At 56.7% G+C, this 17,429-nt stretch overlaps 2 protein-coding genes across 2 annotated transcripts; one reads left to right on the plus strand and one right to left on the minus strand.

Annotated features, from left to right (window-relative positions):
• Nucleotides 1-1,069: 1,069 nt before the first annotated feature.
• ZG16B (zymogen granule protein 16B) lies at nucleotides 1,070-3,195 on the plus strand. Its single transcript, XM_055240560.2, has 4 exons — nucleotides 1,070-1,241; nucleotides 1,328-1,406; nucleotides 1,607-1,709; nucleotides 2,706-3,195. The coding sequence occupies exons 1-4, from the start codon at nucleotides 1,161-1,163 to the stop codon at nucleotides 3,070-3,072; spliced, it is 630 nt and encodes a 209-aa protein (XP_055096535.1). The 5' UTR covers nucleotides 1,070-1,160; the 3' UTR covers nucleotides 3,073-3,195.
• An 11,147-nt stretch (nucleotides 3,196-14,342) lies between these two features.
• Nucleotides 14,343-16,819, minus strand: LOC129461507 (serine protease 30-like). Its single transcript, XM_055240553.2, has 6 exons — nucleotides 16,426-16,819; nucleotides 16,319-16,345; nucleotides 15,930-16,095; nucleotides 15,578-15,846; nucleotides 14,918-15,078; nucleotides 14,343-14,701 (listed from the first exon to the last, which is right to left on the minus strand). Exons 1-6 carry the CDS (start codon nucleotides 16,475-16,477, stop codon nucleotides 14,372-14,374), a joined length of 1,005 nt encoding a protein of 334 aa, XP_055096528.1. The 5' UTR covers nucleotides 16,478-16,819; the 3' UTR covers nucleotides 14,343-14,371.
• Nucleotides 16,820-17,429: the final 610 nt, after the last annotated feature.

Here is a 17,429-nt window from a genome sequence, read left to right on the forward strand (position 1 = left end):
GCCGGGCTGGACCCGCGTCTGCCTCCAGGGTCCTGTGTTGGTGATCACGGCCCTATGGCTGCTCCCAGCGGTCACGGGCCCTGCGGAGCTTCAGCCCCCGGAACACACACAAGAGGTGTCCTGAGGACACGCATGGAACTGGGCTTGAGCTGCAATCTGTCTCCAGTGCCCTCCTCGCTTGGGCATCCGACAGCCTTTATCTCTTCTCCCCGATCCTTATCCGACACCCCAACTCTTCTGCACGCTCCAGTTCCTTCTCAATGCCCTGAGTCCTTCAGGGTCCTTGGGATGAGACATCTCCAAACACGAGCTTTTCTCAGCTGGCGTCTGAGGGTGATGGCGTTCTGCCCACAGGCATCCACCTGCACAGGCCTCCCTGACAAGAGGGGCTGAGGGGCGAAGGAGTGAGACAGAAAACCAGCAGCGCCCCGGGGACCAAGCCCTGGAGAAGCGCCAGTTCCTCCCCCAGGTGAGGGCTGACTCCTCCTCGGAAGGAGCAGCCTGGGGGGTCGCGCTCCCCAAGCCCTCTGCCTCCCATCGTGGCTCGGACTGCGCCTTCCGTGTCCTTCCCTCCCATGGCCTCTGAGTCCCTGAACACTGGCTCATACCTGCTCCACCCAGATACAGCACAGAGGAGAGACCCAGGCAGCCTCTAAGGGCAGTGCCTTGAGACCCAGTGCCTGGTGCGCCTGTTGCACAGGGCACAGGACACAAAGGGCTGGGTGGTCCATTCAGGCTCTCTCAGGGCCCGTGTCAAGCTTGGCCTGGGTCCCAGGAAGCCTGCCAGGCACCAGGTGCTGCCTGAGTCTGAAGGAGGCCCTGACTCCAAGTCGCCCACGGCAGGAGTGGGCCCCACGGAGCTTCTGTGGACCCTTGACCCTCCACCCTCGGGTGGAAGCCATCAGGCTGAGCTGGATGAGCCAGACTGTCCCCACCTCTGCCATCCAAGTCGGTGCCAGTGCTGACTGGAGAGAGCCCAGAGATGACTGTGAAATGCCTGTCACTGTCCCCAGCTTTGTTTATGTAGGGTGCATAGCCAAGACAGCAAATACTGCACATCCGGGAGCCTCCCCAAGGCTGGCCCTGGGCCTTCCCCCAGGAATAGCCCCGTGGCCAGCTCCTTCCTGTCCCCCTGGTGGCCCCTCGCTCCTTCCTTCTGGATGGGGGCCCAGAGGGCCCAGGAGAGTATAAAGGCGATGTGGAGGGTGCCCGGCACAAGCAGACGCCCAGTCACAGGCGAGGTAAGGTGCTTGGCTCCATGGGTGGGGCCTGGCAAAGTCACACTGGCCCTTGCTTTGGAGTCAGGAGGCCTCTCTTCTTCCCGCAGAGCCCTGGGATGCGCCGGCCAGAGGCCATGCTGCTGCTGCTCACGCTTGCCCTCCTGGGGGGCCCCACCTGGGCAGGCAGTAAGTAGGCGGGGTCTGCCCTCAACCTCCCCTGCCTCCCTCCGGGAGAGCCAGGGACTCACCCGGCCCTTGTCCCAGACCAACTCTGGTCACAGAACCATCCTGTCTGCCTGGAGGGGCGGGGTCCCCTGTTCTGGCAGAGGTCACCCCCATATCACCGTGTGGGGATTTTCTTCTCTTTGGGTCTCTCTTTCCTGCAGAGATGTACGGCCCTGGAGGAGGCAAGTATTTCACCACCACTGAAGACTATGACCACGACCTCACAGGGCTGCGGGTGTCTGTGGGTCTTCTCCTGGTGAAAAGGTGAGTAGGGCCATGGTCATGGGCCCAACGCCATGTCCCCTCCCATCCCACAGTTTCAGGAACTCGGGGCAGGGGGTAGGCACCCGTAGCCACTTTTCCCACAAATGCTTGGCTACCGCCGATGCTTCCTGGCTCCCACTGATGCTTCCTGGCTTGAGCAGAGAAGGTCAGACCGCCCTCCCTACCTTCTCCCTTCAACCCAAGCTCAACTCAACCAAAAATGGCCATTCTGTCCCCATGCCTGATAGGAAAGTCAGGGGAAAGTCTGTCCGATTACTGTCAAAGAAGACAGAAGGTAAGGGTCAGAGTGGACCACTGACTGAACATGAGTCAGCAGAAGTGTTAGAGGCAGAAATCCAGGGCCATTTAGTTAATATCGAGGTGTCTCTGCTGGAGGTCTGGGACGGATTTTTGCCCTGCACTTAGAAGTTCTGGGGTCTTGGGAGAGGGGAGAGAAGCCCAACAGCAGAGGAGACAGAGGTGGGCGGGGCGAGCCGGAGGGGTGCATCCTGGGAGAGCACCAGGGTGAGGGACGGGTGAAGATGAGCCCCATCGGGGAAGGGCTGGCGAGTGCGGGAAGTCACCTGCCCCTCGGCCTGTGAGCTGCTCTGCTCGGAGTGACTAAGGCTAGGGAGGTCTAGGCTCGGCCAGAGGCAGCTCATATGTGGGCCACAGTGACAGCAGCTGGTGCCTTCTGGGTCACGGGGACCTGGCACTGCGCGGAGCTCTCCCTGTCAGGGTCTCAGTGACTCCTCCCAAAAGTCACGCCTGCTTTGCAGATGGGGAAACTGAGTCCGGAGAGGCTGGGTAACGAGCTCAAGATCACAGGGCCCAAAAGTGGTAGAACCAGGGTTGACCAGTGAGTCTGTGTCAGGGACCCAAAGTCTGATGGCGCTGGACTCTCTGCATCCCGGGAAGGAGGATGGGGGCGCTGAGGACCTGGGATGTGCTGGGCCATCCCAGATCTGGGCGTCCAGAGCTTTGCCTCTCTCCCAGTGTCCAGGTGAAACTTGGAGACTCCTGGGACGTGAAACTGGGCGCCTTAGGTGGGAATACCCAGGAAGTCACCCTGCAGCCAGGCGAATACATCACAAAAGTCTTTGTCGCCTTCCAAGCTTTCCTCCGGGGTATGGTCATGTACACCAGCAAGGACCGCTATTTCTATTTTGGGAACCTTGATGGCCAGATCTTCTCTGCCTACCCCAGCCAAGAGGGGCAGGTGCTGGTGGGCATCTATGGCCAGTATGGACTCCTTGGCATCAAGAGCATTGGCTTTGAATGGAATTATCCAGTAGAGGAGCCGACCACTGAGCCACCAGTTGCTCTCGAACACACATCAAATTCAACCACGGGTGGGATATAGGGCTAGGGTGGGGTACGGGGCCATCTGAGCTGAGGCCATCTGGGTGGTGGTGGCTGATGGTACTGGAGTAACTGAGTCGGGATGCTGAATCTGAATCCACCAATAAATAAAGCTTCTGCAGAATCAGTGCATCCAGGATTGGTCCTTGGATCTGGGGCACAACCAAAGCCTTCCCTGCTCCTTAGAGACAAAGGTCCCAGTGCTGGAGCCCAGTGAACTGACATGAGGGGTAGGGCAAAAGTGACTCTGCCAAGGGCAGAAAGAGAGCAGCACCACCCCCTCAGGGGTGCTGTGGATCTCTGTGCCAGTCCCACAGTCTTTGAGGAGTCAGGCTTCGAGGCCACCACTCCCCACTGTCCCTCACCCCAGGGCCATCCAGCGGGCCTCTGCTGGTCACTCAGTCCGGGATTCTCTGAGTGCTCAAGGGGCCTCAGGGAAGCCACTCACTCGTCCATTCACTCAGCAAACATGTGCCAAGGCCTTGTCCTCCCCAGGCTCCCCTGGCACTGGGGATATAAAGAAGAGGCCAGGTTTCAGCTGAGTGCGTATACACTGTGGTAGGGGCTGGTGCAGAGGCAGATAGTGGCAGTTCACTTGCCATCTGCATGGATGGGGACACATGCAGGTCATTGTGCGTAGGCTCCGGCCCAGAGGTGAGGTGAGGGGGATGTGCTTCAGGGAAGTCTTCCTAGAGGAGGCAATGTCTCAGCTAAGTCTTAAAGGATGAAGGACAATTGGCCAAGTGGAGACAAGGGGAGGAGGGCATTACAGGTTGAGGGCTTAACATGAGCGAAGGCAGGAGATGCAGGTGGCTGGGGTAATTTGTCACAGTAGCAACAGGAAATCAGTACAAGCCCTGGACCCGGCCCATTCTTCATGTCCCCTTCCCAAGCCTCCAAGCCCACATGGGCACTTGCCAAGATCAGAGCTCCAGGGACCTCTGGGGACACGGTTTTCAGCCCTTTGGGACCATGATCCACAGAGAGAAATTGATCCTACTTGAGACACAGGAAGCAACACGTGTAATGCAACAGCCAAACACTCAGCGATCATCTAATGCAACAGCCAAACACCCAGCGATCATCTAATGCAACAGCCAAACACCCAGCGATCATCTAATGCAACAGCCAAACACCCAGTGACCATCTAATGCAACAGCCAAACACCCAGTGACCATCTAATGCAACAGCCAAACACCCAGTGACCATCTAATGCAACAGCCAGTCGGTGATCAGGGGAAGGGCCGGGTCCTATTTCAGGGGCTCCACCCAAACTCCCCACCCACAACAATTGAAGGACAGGACTTCAATTATCATCATTTGCAAAATGAGGAAACGGGGGAACTGAGAGCAAAGTGACTTGTCTTACACAGCCTTTAGAGGCAGAGTTGGAGGTTTACCTTGAGGTGACCAAGCTGCAAAGTCTGGCCCCTGAACACCAGACCTAGGCAAAGATTTCACAACCCAGCTTCATCTTCCTGCATGAAATACACACTGATTTTTTTCTCTTCTCTACTTTTATTTTTATTTAATTTTAAATGCTGGTTGAGAGCCACTTCTTAACCTGGGGTCTGTGGACAAAAATCAGAAATCAAAATTCAGAGAATCCATGAACTGGGATGGGGGGAAAATTAATTCTTTTTTTTATTGCCCTTGACTGAAAATTTCATGTTTCCTACGGGTATGAACGTGACCTCACATGCAACACCCATGAAATGACCACATCAAATACTGTTGTCAAGGAGCGCCTCTGCCCGGCCGCCCCGTCCGGGAAGAAGTGAGGAGCGCCTCTGCCCGGCCGCCCCATCCGGGAAGAAGTGAGGAGCGCCTCCGCCCGGCCACCCATCGTCTGGGAAGTGAGGAGCGCCTCTGCCCGGCCACCCACCGTCTGGGAAGTGAGGAGCGCCTCTGCCCGGCCGCCCCGTCTGGGAAGTGAGGAGTGCCTCTGCCCAGCCGCCCCGTCTGGGAAGTGAGGAGTGCCTCTGCCCGGCCACCCCGTCTGGGAAGTGAGCAGCGCCTCTGCCCGGCCACCCCGTCCGGGAAGAAGTGAGGAGCGCCTCTGCCCGGCCGCCCCGTCCGGGAAGAAGTGAGGAGCGCCTCTGCCCGGGCGCCCCGTCCGGGAAGAAGTGAGGAGCGCCTCTGCCCGGCCGCCCCGTCCGGGAAGAAGTGAGGAGCGCCTCTGCCCGGCCGCCCCGTCCGGGAAGAAATGAGGAGCGCCTCTGCCCGGGCGCCCCATCCGGGAAGAAGTGAGGAGCGCCTCTGCCCGGCCACCCATCGTCTGGGAAGTGAGGAGCGCCTCTGCCCGGCCGCCCCGTCTGGGAAGTGAGGAGCGCCTCTGCCCGGCCACCCACCGTCTGGGAAGTGAGGAGCGCCTCTGCCCGGCCACCCGCCATCTGGGAAGTGAGGAGCGCCTCTGCCCGGCCACCCACCGTCTGGGAAGTGAGGAGCGCCTCTGCCCGGCCGCCCCATCTGGGAAGTGAGGAGCGCCTCTGCCCGGCCACCCATCGTCTGGGAAGTGAGGAGCGCCCCTGCCCGGCCACCCATCGTCTGGGAAGTGAGGAGCGCCTCTGCCCGGCCACCCCGTCTGGGAAGTGAGGAGCGCCTCTGCCCGGCCTCCCATCGTCTGGGAGGTGAGGAGTGCCTCTGCCCGGCCTCCCATCGTCTGGGAGGAAGTAAGGAGCGCCTCTGCCCGGCCGCCCCGTCCGGGAAGAAGTGAGGAGCGCCTCTGCCCGGGCGCCCCGTCCGGGAAGAAGTGAGGAGCGCCTCTGCCCGGCCACACCGTCCGGGAAGAAGTGAGGAGCGCCTCTGCCCGGCCGCCCCGTCTGGGAGGTGAGGAGCGCCTCTGCCCGGCCACCCATCGTCTGGGAGGTGAGGAGCGCCTCTGCCCGGCCACCCATCGTCTGGAAAGTGAGGAGCGCCTCTGCCCGGCTGCCCCATCTGGGAAGTGAGGAGTGCCTCTGCCCGGCCACCCATCGTCTGGGAGGTGAGGAGCGCCTCTGCCCAGCCGCCCATCGTCTGGGAAGTGAGGAGCGCCTCTGCCCGGCCACCCATCGTCTGGGAAGTGGGGAGCGCCTCTGCCCGACCACCCATCGTCTGGGAAGTGAGGAGCGCCTCTGCCCGGCCACCTATCGTCTGGGAAGAAGTGAGGAGCGTCTCTGCCTGGCCGCCCCGTCTGGGAAGTGAGGAGCCCCTCTGCCCGGCCGCCCCGTGTCTGGGTAGAAGTGAGGAGCTCCTCTGCCTGGCCGCTCCGTCTGGGAGGTCTACCACAGAGGCCAGAAGCAATGTGGGGGCTGGACGTGGTGGCTCACGCCTGTGGTCCCGGCACTCTGGGGGGCGAGGCGGGTTGATCACTTCGGGCTAGGAGTTCGAGACCAGTCTGGCCAACTTGGCGAAACATGAAGAATACAACAGACAAACCAACCAACCAACTCAATGACAACAAAACAGGTCTACCCTGGAGTCATACTCTAATTTTTTCTATTTTCCTCCCTTTCTGATCCTTTATCCCACTTTCTTTTTCTTCCTCTTCCTTCTCCCTCTTCTTTGTCAAATAGAGGATTGAGTTATTATCACTGATCCATATAAAGTCCCTCTCTCATTTATTTTAACTCCCACCCCCATTTCTATTCCCGGACTTCCCATGTGCAACCTTCCTAATATGTTTGATACGCATCTTTTTGTTTGTATGTATTTTTAGAAAATGTTTATTGTTTTTGTACGCAAAAAAAATTAATAAAAAAAAAAAAGTTAAAAGAAAAAACAAATACTGTTGTCACAGACACCTTGAAACTTACAGCCGTCACCACTTCAAAATTATGGTGATCAGACTTACCATTCAACGTGTTGATAATCAAAGCCCAGGCAGAGAACACTTTTAAGAAAACATTTTGGGCCGAGCACGGTGGCTCACGCCTGTAATCCCAGCACTTTGGGAGGCCGAGGCGGGTGGATCATGAGGTCAGGAGTTCCAGACCAGCCTGGCCAACATGGTGAATCTCCATCTCTACTAAAAACACAAAAATTAGCCGGACATGGTGGGACATGGTGGTGTGTGCCTATAGTCCCAGCTACTTGGGAGGCTGAGGCAGGAGAATCGCTTGAACCAGGGCGGAGGAGGTTGCAGTGAGCCGAGATCGCGCCACTGCACTCCAGCCTGGGCGACAGAGAGAGACTCCAGCTCAAAAAAAAAATAAAGAAAGAAAACATTTTGATACACGTATCGGCAGCTGCTTTGCAGGAGAAATCTCTTTCCTTTCTGCGAGAGGGATGAGAAGTCCCTGGGGCCAACTGGGGACCTCCCCTCTGACCAGCCCAAGGGCTCCATTAGTTACTTTTTACTTTTCAAGGTTCTATTTAATTCTTTAAAAATTTGTTTTAGTAAATTTCTTTCACTTGTGTTTGTTTTTTCTTTTATTTCTTTTCTTTTTTTTCTCCCAAGCTGGAATGCAATGGCGCCATCATGGCTCACTGCAATCTTGACCTTCTGGGCTCAGGTGATCCTCCCACTTCAGCCTCCTGAGTAGCTGGGACTACAAACACATGCCATCATGCCCGGCTTTTGTTGTTGTTTGTAGAAACAAGGTCTTGCTATGTTGCCCAGCCTTGCTGTGTTTTTATTTACTAAATCTGGTGACCCCAACTCAAGATACTTTGGGCACTTTGAGAGAAGGATAGGTCCCAAGAGGCAGAAACTGGTGGGGGCAGTCAGGATTGGGCCTGCTGGAAAGCCTGGCCCTTCTTGGACAGAGCAGAGGACCAGTGGGGGAGACAGAATTGCATCCTTCCAGTGAGGGGAAGACAGGGCAGGCCTTTAAGCACCTGCTCATGTGAGAGGGTTTCTGTCACTTGCTACTGGGTGTACCTGAGGAAGCCAGGACGAACCCGGAGAGGAGCCTCCCTCCAGAGGTTTCTCCCTGAACCTCACTCACATTTTCTCCAGCCTCGATAAGGACTTCCGCCGCCTCTACCCAAGCCTGTGCCACTTCAGGCCCCATGTGGGTGTGTCCGGGTCAGGCCAGGGGAACTGAGATGGGGGGAGTGTCAGGTAAAGGCGGGGAGGGGAGGATGGGGCAGCTCCAGGGGCTCCCATGTTTTGAAATCCTCTGTGGAGAAATGGCGACGAACAAGCTCAGGAATCTCCAGTCCCACTCACCCCTTCATGAGGCCGGGATCCCCACGAGGACGCAGGTCCCCTGACTCTCCCCTGCTCTTCACCCCGATGTAGAAGGAGGGCGCTGCATCTCTGGAGGAGCAGGTCTGTGTTGAGAGAAAGGGGAGCAGGGGAGGGGGCCTGCAGGTGGGCTCTCTGGGCCCTTCATCTTCCACACGCAGGCCCACTTTGCCCTAAGCCAGGGCTGAGTTGTCGGCAGGGCCCAGGGGGCTGGGGACTTCCCCTGGGCACTGCAGGCCGCAATGGGGAGCTTTGGGCCCTGTCTGGAAACAGTTTTGTTTGGACATGGGGGTGGGGGAAGTGTTCCTGGCCTCTAGTGGGCAGACACCAGGGATGCTGCCACATGTCCTGCGAGGCACAGGACAGCCCCCTACCCTCCTAAGAAAGAATTATCTGGCCCCAACTTCAGTAGGTCAAGGTTGAGAGCCCTGGCCTAGGGCATGAGGCCTGGCAAGCTGGCAGATACAGAGCCCCGGGCAGCGTGGGCCGGGAAGGAACACTGTGGCTGTGAGGTGCGTGGGCAGCTTGCTCTGGCCTGCCCTCCCCCTCCTGAGAGGCTGCTGCTCTGCCTCACACACCCTGTGCATCTGGTGGGGGTGCCGGAGCAGTTCCAGCTCCCCAAACCTCCAAACCTTTGAGCCGGGGGTCTGCGCCTACCATCCTCTGCGGCATAGGTTATTTTATCTGAGCTCCTTCCCTCCCTGATCCTGGTCTCCAAGGAAGAAAGAGTCTCTCTGAAGACAAGCCAAGGAGTCCGAAAAGAAAAGTGCAGAGCAACTCGAAAGACACAAAAAGAGACAAAACAAGTCCTCAGTGCTTCCAGAGGACTGTGTTTGAAGCTGAGAATTGAGAGGGCTGGGAGATGGGTAGAACGCAATGAGGTTTACATAGGAATGAGAAATTTTGTGATGAAAGAAACTGAGTCCTGGCCGGGTCCAAGTGGCTCACACCTGTAATCCCAGGACTTTGGGAGGCCAAGGCGGGCGGATCACCTGAGGTCAGGAGTTGGAGACCAGCCTGGCCAACATGGTGAAACCCTGTCTCCACTAAAAATACAAAAATTAGCTGGGCATGATGGCGTGCGCCTGTAATCCCAGCTACTCAGGAGGCTGAGGCAGCAGAATCACTTGAACCCGAGAGGTGGAGGTTGCAGTGAGCCGAGATTGCACTACTGCACTCCAGCCTGGGTGACAGAGTGAGACTCTGTCAGAAAGAAAGAGAGAAAGAGAAAAAGAGAAAGAGGAAAGAAAGGAAGAAAGAAAGAAAAGAAAGAAAGAAAGAAAGAAAGAGAGAGAGAGAAAGGGAGAGAGAGAGAGGAAAAAAGAAAAGAGAAAAGAAAAGAAAAAACAAAAAAGAAGAAAAGAACTGGGGTGGAAATCAGTTTCTGCGGAAGTGTTTTGAGTATGTGTGCCAGTATTACTAGAGTGCTAATAAGTCTCCTGTGATTTGGATCTTTTTTTTTCTGGGATGAGGGGATGGATGGATGGATGGATGGATGGATGGATGGATGGATGGATGGGTTGATGGGTGGGTGGATGGATGGGTGGATGGATGAATGGATGGGTGAGTCAGTAAATGGATGGATAGTTCAGTAGATGGGTAGGTAGGTGGGTGAGTGGGTGGAATGATGGATGGATAGGTGGATGGATGGATGGGTAGGTGGGTGGGTGGATGGGTAGGTGGGTAGGTGGGTGGGTGACTGGGTAGATGAATGGATGGATGGATGAACTTACGAGTCAGTACATGGGTGAGTGGGTGGATGGATGGACAAATGGGTGAGTGGGTGGATGGATGGACAAATGGGTGAGTGGGTGGATGGATAAGTGGGTGGGTGGGTGAGGGGTAGATAGAGAGAAAACACACTAGCGGGACCAGGCACAGGGGCTTACACCTGTAATCCCAGCACTTTGGGAGGTCGAGACGGATGGATCACTTGAGCCCAGGAGTTCAAGACCAGCCAAAGCAACACGGCGAGACCCTGCCTCTACAATCTACAAAAATACATAACCAGGAGCGGTGGCGTGGGCCTGTAGTCCCAGCTACTTGGGAGGTTAAAACAGGAGAATCACTTGAGCCCAGGAGGTAGAGACTGCAGTGAGCTGAGGTCGCGCCATTGCACTCCAGCCTAAGAAACAGGACTGAAACCTTGTCTCAGAAAAAGAAAAAAAGAAAAAGAAAGGAAAAGAAAAAAAAAAAGAAAAGGAAAGCAAAGAAAAGACACTAGCATTCATCACGATCCAATTTTGGACCAGGCACAATGGTGAGTGCTTACACAAGGACGCCTCATTTAATCAACACAAACACCCTTGGGGTGTCTGTAATCTCACATTTTTACAGACAGGGAAGCCCAGGCTGAGCGAGTGAGTCATGGAATTTAAACCCCAGTCCCACGGTCCTCCTGCCACTTCCTGCTCAGGTGTTGGCCCAGTCCCACCACTGTGGGGGGAGGTTCTTTACTGAGAGTCCCTGCGTCCCGAGTGCCCAAATACTTCAGCCACCACAACATGTGATTTTCTTGTCCTGGAACTCCGAGGTCCACGTGCACACAGTGCCGCTGGCAGAACCTGCTGTAATCCTGAGAATTCCTTTTCAGCGACTCACTACAAGATCAGAGACAAGCCATCGACTCACTACAAGTTCAGAGACAAGGCGCGTGCCAGACCTGCACCCTGGGCTCCAGGCTGAGGAAGGAACTGCTTGTCCTACGCTGGGTCCCTGCCTCTGCTCCTGCTTCTCACCCCTGGCCAAACGTTCCCCAATCCCGGGCGGCTCTGGCCTTTGGACAGAAGTCAGCCTGTCAGCCTTCTGGAACACCTGCGTCCATTGTGGCCACTTCCTCATCCCCGACCGGCTCAGTCTCGCAGGGGCGTTTGAATGGTTTCCTCCTACACATCACTGAACTGTGCAGCTCCTGCCCTGACCTGTCTCTAAACAGTGTCACTAGCCCCAAGGCCTCCTTCAGGCCACTGGGCCCACAGACAGGCCAACCAGCAAACTGGGGGTCCCACTGAGAGACACTTGGTGCTGGCTGCCGTGCAGTCCGAGTGAGCCAGGCAGCTGGGACCTAAGAGGAGCTGCTGGAGGAAGTGGAGCACCTTGAATGCCACCTGGACTCACGGCTGACCTACCGCCCCCTTGGACCCGCACCCACCCCTGGCCCAGGCACCAGGAGAACCCTCTGTGTCTTTCCAACCAGCTCCAGGCAGGAGGGGCTTCACGAGCAGAAGCAGCAGTCTCCTAAGTCCCCTACAAACAGCACCTGTGTGAGGGGCCAGAGAAAGAAGACAAAGAGGGCTCTGTGTGCATCACAGTCCAGGTCAGGCATGGAAAATCCTTCTGTGGCTTTTGCTGTTTGGCTGAGGCCCCTTCCTTCTAACTCACTGTTGGCAGAAGTCGGATGCCTCAGAGAGAAAAGAGGCTCAGCAGGCTTCCCCTGCCCATGGGGGTTGAGGAGCGTTCGTGCTGTCCACTGCCAGGAAATGTTGGGGGTTCTGAGGACCACACACACACACACACACACCCATTCAAGCATACACACAAAATACACATGCAGACACACACGCACACAAATACACACCCATATACACATACACACAAATACACACGCATCCAGAGAGACACACAAATACATACCCATACACACATACACACAGACCAGCACACACACAAATACCCACACACACACACAAATACCCACCCACACAGAGACACACAAATACACACCCACTGACACACACACATACAAATACACACCCATCCACACAGAGACACACTCACACACAAATTCCCATTCACATACATGCAAATACACACCCACCTCCCAACAAATACACACCCACCCAGACACACGCACACACACACATACTCACCCATACATACATACACACACAAATACACACCCACCCCCACACACAAATACACACTCACCCAGACACACACACACACAAATACACACCCATTCACATACACGCAAATATCCACCCCCCACACAAATATCCACACACAGACAAACACACACACAAATACACACCCACCCACACAGAGACACACTCACACACAAACACCCACCACAGAAACACACACATACACACATACATACATGCAAATACACACCCATACACAGACATACAAATACCCACACAGACACACACACCCACACACACAGACACATACATACACACACCTACCCCACAGAGACACATACACAGAGACGCAGACAGGTACACAAATACACACACACTTATGTACACACAGACACACATGCACATAAAAACACACCCACACCTATCCACACAGGCAAATACACACAAACACACATAAATACACACCCACACACAGACACATCTACACAAAGACAGGCACACAGCCTGGACAGGGGCCTCCTGGATGGGAGTGGATCCTGGCACAGGGCTGATGGCACAGCAGCCCTGGTCAGGGTCATCTGGGGAAGAGACTGGGGGGTCGCTGGGCACGGTGGCTCACACCTGTCATCCCAGCACTTTGGGAGGCTGGGGCAGGTGGATCACTTGAGGTCAGGAGTTCAAGACCAGCCTGGGCAACATTGTGAAACCCTGTCTCTACTAAAAATACAAAAATTAGCCGAGCGTGGTGGTGTGCACGTATACTCCCAGGTAGGCTGAGGTGGGAGGATCGCTTAAGCCCAAGAGGTCGGGGCTGCAATGAGCTGAGATCGAGCCACTGCACTCCAGCCTGGGCAACAGAGCAAGACCCTGTCACATAAGAAAAAAGGAGAGAGAAAGTGAAGGTGCTGATATGTAAGGAGGGAGGCTGAGTGCTTCTGAGACATCCTTGGTGCTTCAGGCCTGTGTGAGGGAGGACTCTGCTAACTCTAATATTCAAGCAGAAATCCAGAAGTGAGGATTTTGTTTTAATCCTTCACTTTCCCTCCTCACTAGATTTCTGGAAGGAGTTATTTATGAGTGAAGAGCTGGAGAATCCATTAGCAAACTGATGCATAAAAGTGATTAGCAAGAGAAAGTTGTGAGACCAAACAGAGAAGCTGAGAGGCCAGAAACCTCCACCCAGGACACTGAGCTGCTGGCAGATCCAATGAGTCCCTCCAGGACGCCGTCCATCCTGGGATGAAGGCAGAGGGGTTGGAAGGAGGCGAGGCCGTCACGGGAGAACAGGACCCTATGAAGGTGGCCCACAGCAAAAGGAGAGATGATTCTAGAGCATCAAGTCTTCTAGGGCAGCAAAACAACCTACATTTTCTAAGAGGCCACCCAGCTGAGGGTGCCCCCTGGGAGGGCTGAGGCGTCGGGGTGACGGCTCCACTGCCCACTCACCTGTGACCCCAAAGCCCCTCTCCTCCATGGGGTGCTCCCAACAGCCACCTCCAGGGCAGGCGAGTGGCGCCGGGACAAAGGCTGGCTCGACTGTGCCCCACCCAAGCAGACGGTCCTTCCCCCAGACCTGGCACCAAACTGGAGCGAAAGCCCAACCACCTTGTCTCACAGGGAAACTGACACCGGATGCGAACTTCCAAAGGGATCCCTCCCTGCAAGTGTGGAACTGGCACTGCCAGGCACTGCTCTGGCCATGCTTCTAAGACACGGGCAGAGGGCGCTGCCCACCACGCTGGCGATGGCCTCAAAGCCCCTGTTGTATGCCTGGGACAGCGCCCAAGGACCCTGCTCATGCCTGGGACAGCCCCCAGGGCCCCCACTGGCTGCAGTCAGCAGCGGGCAGGGTGGTGGGGGAGGGTATGGACCCTCCGTGGGCCGGAGCTGGGAGAACAAGGCCTATTATTGGACACCTGGTGGCCATGGCAACCACACAAGGATGCCTGAGAGTGAAAATCCGTGGGCTTCAGGGAGCTCCAGCTCTTGCACTGGCTGAGTCACGGTGACTATATAACTCTTCCTCCCACTTTTGGGACACTTTTGAGAGGGACAGGGATCACGGGATAGACATCGCCCAAGACCGTCCTGAGCAAGCCTGGACACCGTGACCCTAACGATGAAGACGTCCCGCAGACACTGTCCGGGGCAGGCACCATGCTCTCCCAACCTACCACAGCCAGCTGTTTTTGTAAAGTACAATTAAAAATGAATTACTAGAAAAGCAAAGACATAAAATACACATAAAAAGCCTACAGTTTTTATTATTAGATTCCATCAATCCTACCGGAAGGGGGATCCCGGACTCCATGGCTCCTGGTTGACAGGGACCCAAGCAAGCATGCAGTCAACAGCTCAAGCAGCAGCACTGGGTGGGACCTGGAGGTGCCTGAGTGGGACTCGGGGACACCTGGGCGGGCCCCAGACATGCCTGAGTGAGATTCAGCCAGGGTTCTCTGAATCCAGTCCGTGTAGCTTAGCACCTGAGTGTAGACACCAGGCCGGAGAGGCCGGGCACAGCCGAATCCCCAGCTCACAATGCCGGCCTGGATCCACCTATCATTGATGGGGCAGACCAGCGGCCCCCCGGAGTCACCCTGGGGGAGAGAGAGGGAGAGCCCCATGAGGTCTGCACTGAGGGAGACACCTGGGCCCCAAGTGCCTTCGAGAATCTGCTGCTGAGGCCAAGGAGCTAGGCAAGGACTCTGGTCCCTCTGGAGACCCTGAGGTGTGGGACATGGGGAGAGAGTCCAGGCCAGGGTGAGCCTAAAGAGCCCACACAACTGGATGGGGTGACCAGGAGCTGCAGTCACCTGGCAGGAGTCTTTCTTGCCCTGGACAGAGCCAGCACAGAGCATGTCGTCCTGGATGAGGCGCTGGCCAGCCAGGCTGGGCTCTCCTAGGTGGTACATCAGCTCACACATGTTCGGGTCCAGGAGGGGCACAGCCACCTCCTGAAGGACACTCGCCAGGGCTGGATGTGATGGGGGGGCCAGCCTGAGCCCACCTCAAGCCTCGTCCCCATCAGGTGAGCCTCTTCCCTCTCACCTGTGATGGTGGCAGCTTGCACCTCCTACCTCTTCTCTGCCCACCCACCCTGCTCTTCTCAACTCCCAAACCAGGAGGCAGTGGGGTCAGGGAGCAGGGCTCAAGCCCAGATCCTCTCCCATGGCCCTGGCTAATCTCATGACCTCTTAGCCTTGGCTTATTCATCCCAACACGGCCACAATCCTGGACACTGGCTCAAGATCCCCACAATCCAATATGGTGGTCACCTTGGCCAAGGGGAGTCCCACAGTCTGGACAGCATGGGTCCTGCCCCAAGTGTTCCCAGCTTCAGGGTGGGGTGGGAGGGGAGAGAAGATAAACACGCGGACCAAGGTCTGTGGAGACACTCAGGCTGGCTCCGTGTGGTCCCTGGGCTGGCCCTCCCTGGCTAGGAGTAGGGGCTGGTGAGCGCATATTCCCCTTACCTCTCTCCTGGGTGGACCCCCAGCCCGTTACCCAGCACAGGGTCCCAATGGCGAGGGGGGTCTGGGGTCCTGGGAGGCAGATGGGGCTGAACTGGGAGGCCTGCAAGGGGGAGTCTAGCTCCATCAGGGCAATGTCCCCGCTGTTGGTGGTCCCACGGTATGAGGAGTGGACCAGGAGCCTCCTCACAGCCACCAAGGCCGAGTGGGGCTCTGAAAGGGAGGGTGTCAGCCCTCCGACTTTAACATGGTAGAGCCTGGGATCCTCAGACCTGGGAGGGGAACGGAAACACGGCCCACTGCAGGCAGCTGCCGAGGGGAGGGGCGAGGAGCACCCCCACCCAGCTCCACTCACCTCAGGAAGCAGTGGGCGGCCGTGAGCACCCAGCATGGGTGGATGAGGGAGCCCCCACATATGTGCCCCACTGAGGTCAACCACAGGCCAACCTGCCACGGCCAGCGTCCTTCCTGAGTGTCTTGGCCTCCCACAATCTTCCCGGCCTCCTTGGAGTGGCCGCATTCTGCAGAGGGTTGGGGGGGTGGGAGACCTCAGCTTTCTTCCCTCTCAGAAAGCCCCTCCCTCCCAGTCTCACTCTTTACCCTAACACCTTCTGACATCCCTCTGCCCTTGATGTCCTGGGATGAGGCTCCCAGGGCCAAGGGCCTCTGCATGTCCCCTGGGGCCAGTCCTCCCTGGCCAGGAGTAGGGCCTGGTTGAGTGCAGGGATGAGATGTCTACGGTACCTGAAGGCAGCACATCCCCACTGGCCCCTGGAAAGCAAGAGAGCAAAGGGGAGCACACAGGCTGTCAGGGGGTGGGAGGGAGGGGAAGGCAGAGGCGCATCCCTCACCTGGCAGCAGCCATAGCAGCAGAAGCAGCATGGGGCCTGCCCGAAGCCCCATGGCTCCTCTTCCCTACAGACACTGCACTGGGGTCAGAGTCTTTGGACGGCACCAGAGGTTGGGGGGGCGGGGGTGGCAGGTCATTAACCAGTGGCAATCACGCTGGAGCCCTCTGTGCCTGGCAGAACCCGCCCTCCTTAGATGCCGCTTGGGCTCCTGTCCCGCATGTTACAGGGAGGTGGTTGAGAGGAGGCTGGGGTTGCCAGGGCCCACCTCAGGCCAGTCCCTCCAAAGAGCCAGAGGTCCGAAGACGGGTCAGTCCACCCTACTGGGCTGCGGTGTGGAAGCCCCACCCATCCTTCCGGCAGGCAGGAGACCCCCACTTCTTCACCCACTGGACGCTCTGCTCAAGGCAGAGGTGGGGACCAACCCTCTTCACCCTGTCCCCAACCAGGAAGTGTGATGTCTCCACACAGGCCAGCCAGGCTGCCCCAGCCCACCTCCCGCCTCCCTTCCCACCAGAAGGACCTGTAGCTCCTGCAGAGCCCTCCTGGGGCACACCGTATCTAAGGGGCTGGAACCTAGGGGAGCCCTATTAGTTGCTATGGGAACAAAGACAGCCAGGGTTCAGCCCCCCAGACAGGAAGGGTCGATTCAGGAGACACGTTTTCCAGGTGCTACTTCCTCCTGCTGCTGCCACTGCCCAAAACCTTTGGCCCCCATCCCAGGGCCAGGAGCAGAGGCAGAGCGAGACAGTGCCAGACTCTGTCTCAAAAAACAAAACAAAACAAAACAAAGCAAAACAAAACAAAACAGAGCATAGTATAACTTAAAGAAACAAAACAAAACAAAACAAAAAACAAAACAAAACAAAAAACCACCAGGCGCGGTGGCTCATGCCTGTAATCCCAGCACTTTGGGAGGCCGAGGTGGGTGGATCACCTGAGGTCGGGAGTTCAAGACTAGCCTGGCCAACATGGCGAAACCGCATCTATACTAAAAATACAAAAAT

Source organism: Symphalangus syndactylus, chromosome 14 (genome assembly GCF_028878055.3).
Source record: "Symphalangus syndactylus isolate Jambi chromosome 14, NHGRI_mSymSyn1-v2.1_pri, whole genome shotgun sequence".
Classification (NCBI taxonomy): Eukaryota; Metazoa; Chordata; class Mammalia; order Primates; family Hylobatidae; genus Symphalangus; species Symphalangus syndactylus.

What these genes read in the sequence shown, in the direction of transcription:
- LOC129461507 (XM_055240553.2), bottom strand. Translation starts at nt 16,477, where the DNA reads ATGGGGCTTCGGGCAGGCCCCATGCTGCTTCTGCTGCTATGGCTGCTG. An exon ending in TGGGGATGTGCTGCCTTCAG is followed by an intron (nt 16,096 to 16,318) that starts GTACCGTAGACA and finishes AACCCTCTGCAG; the next exon opens with AATGCGGCCACTCCAAGGAG. An exon ending in GCAAGAAAGACTCCTGCCAG is followed by an intron (nt 14,702 to 14,917) that starts GTGACTGCAGCT and finishes TCTCTCCCCCAG; the next exon opens with GGTGACTCCGGGGGGCCGCT.
- ZG16B (XM_055240560.2), top strand. Translation starts at nt 1,161, where the DNA reads ATGGGGGCCCAGAGGGCCCAGGAGAGTATAAAGGCGATGTGGAGGGTG. An exon ending in GGGCCCCACCTGGGCAGGCA is followed by an intron (nt 1,407 to 1,606) that starts GTAAGTAGGCGG and finishes TCTTTCCTGCAG; the next exon opens with AGATGTACGGCCCTGGAGGA. An exon ending in GGTCTTCTCCTGGTGAAAAG is followed by an intron (nt 1,710 to 2,705) that starts GTGAGTAGGGCC and finishes CCTCTCTCCCAG; the next exon opens with TGTCCAGGTGAAACTTGGAG.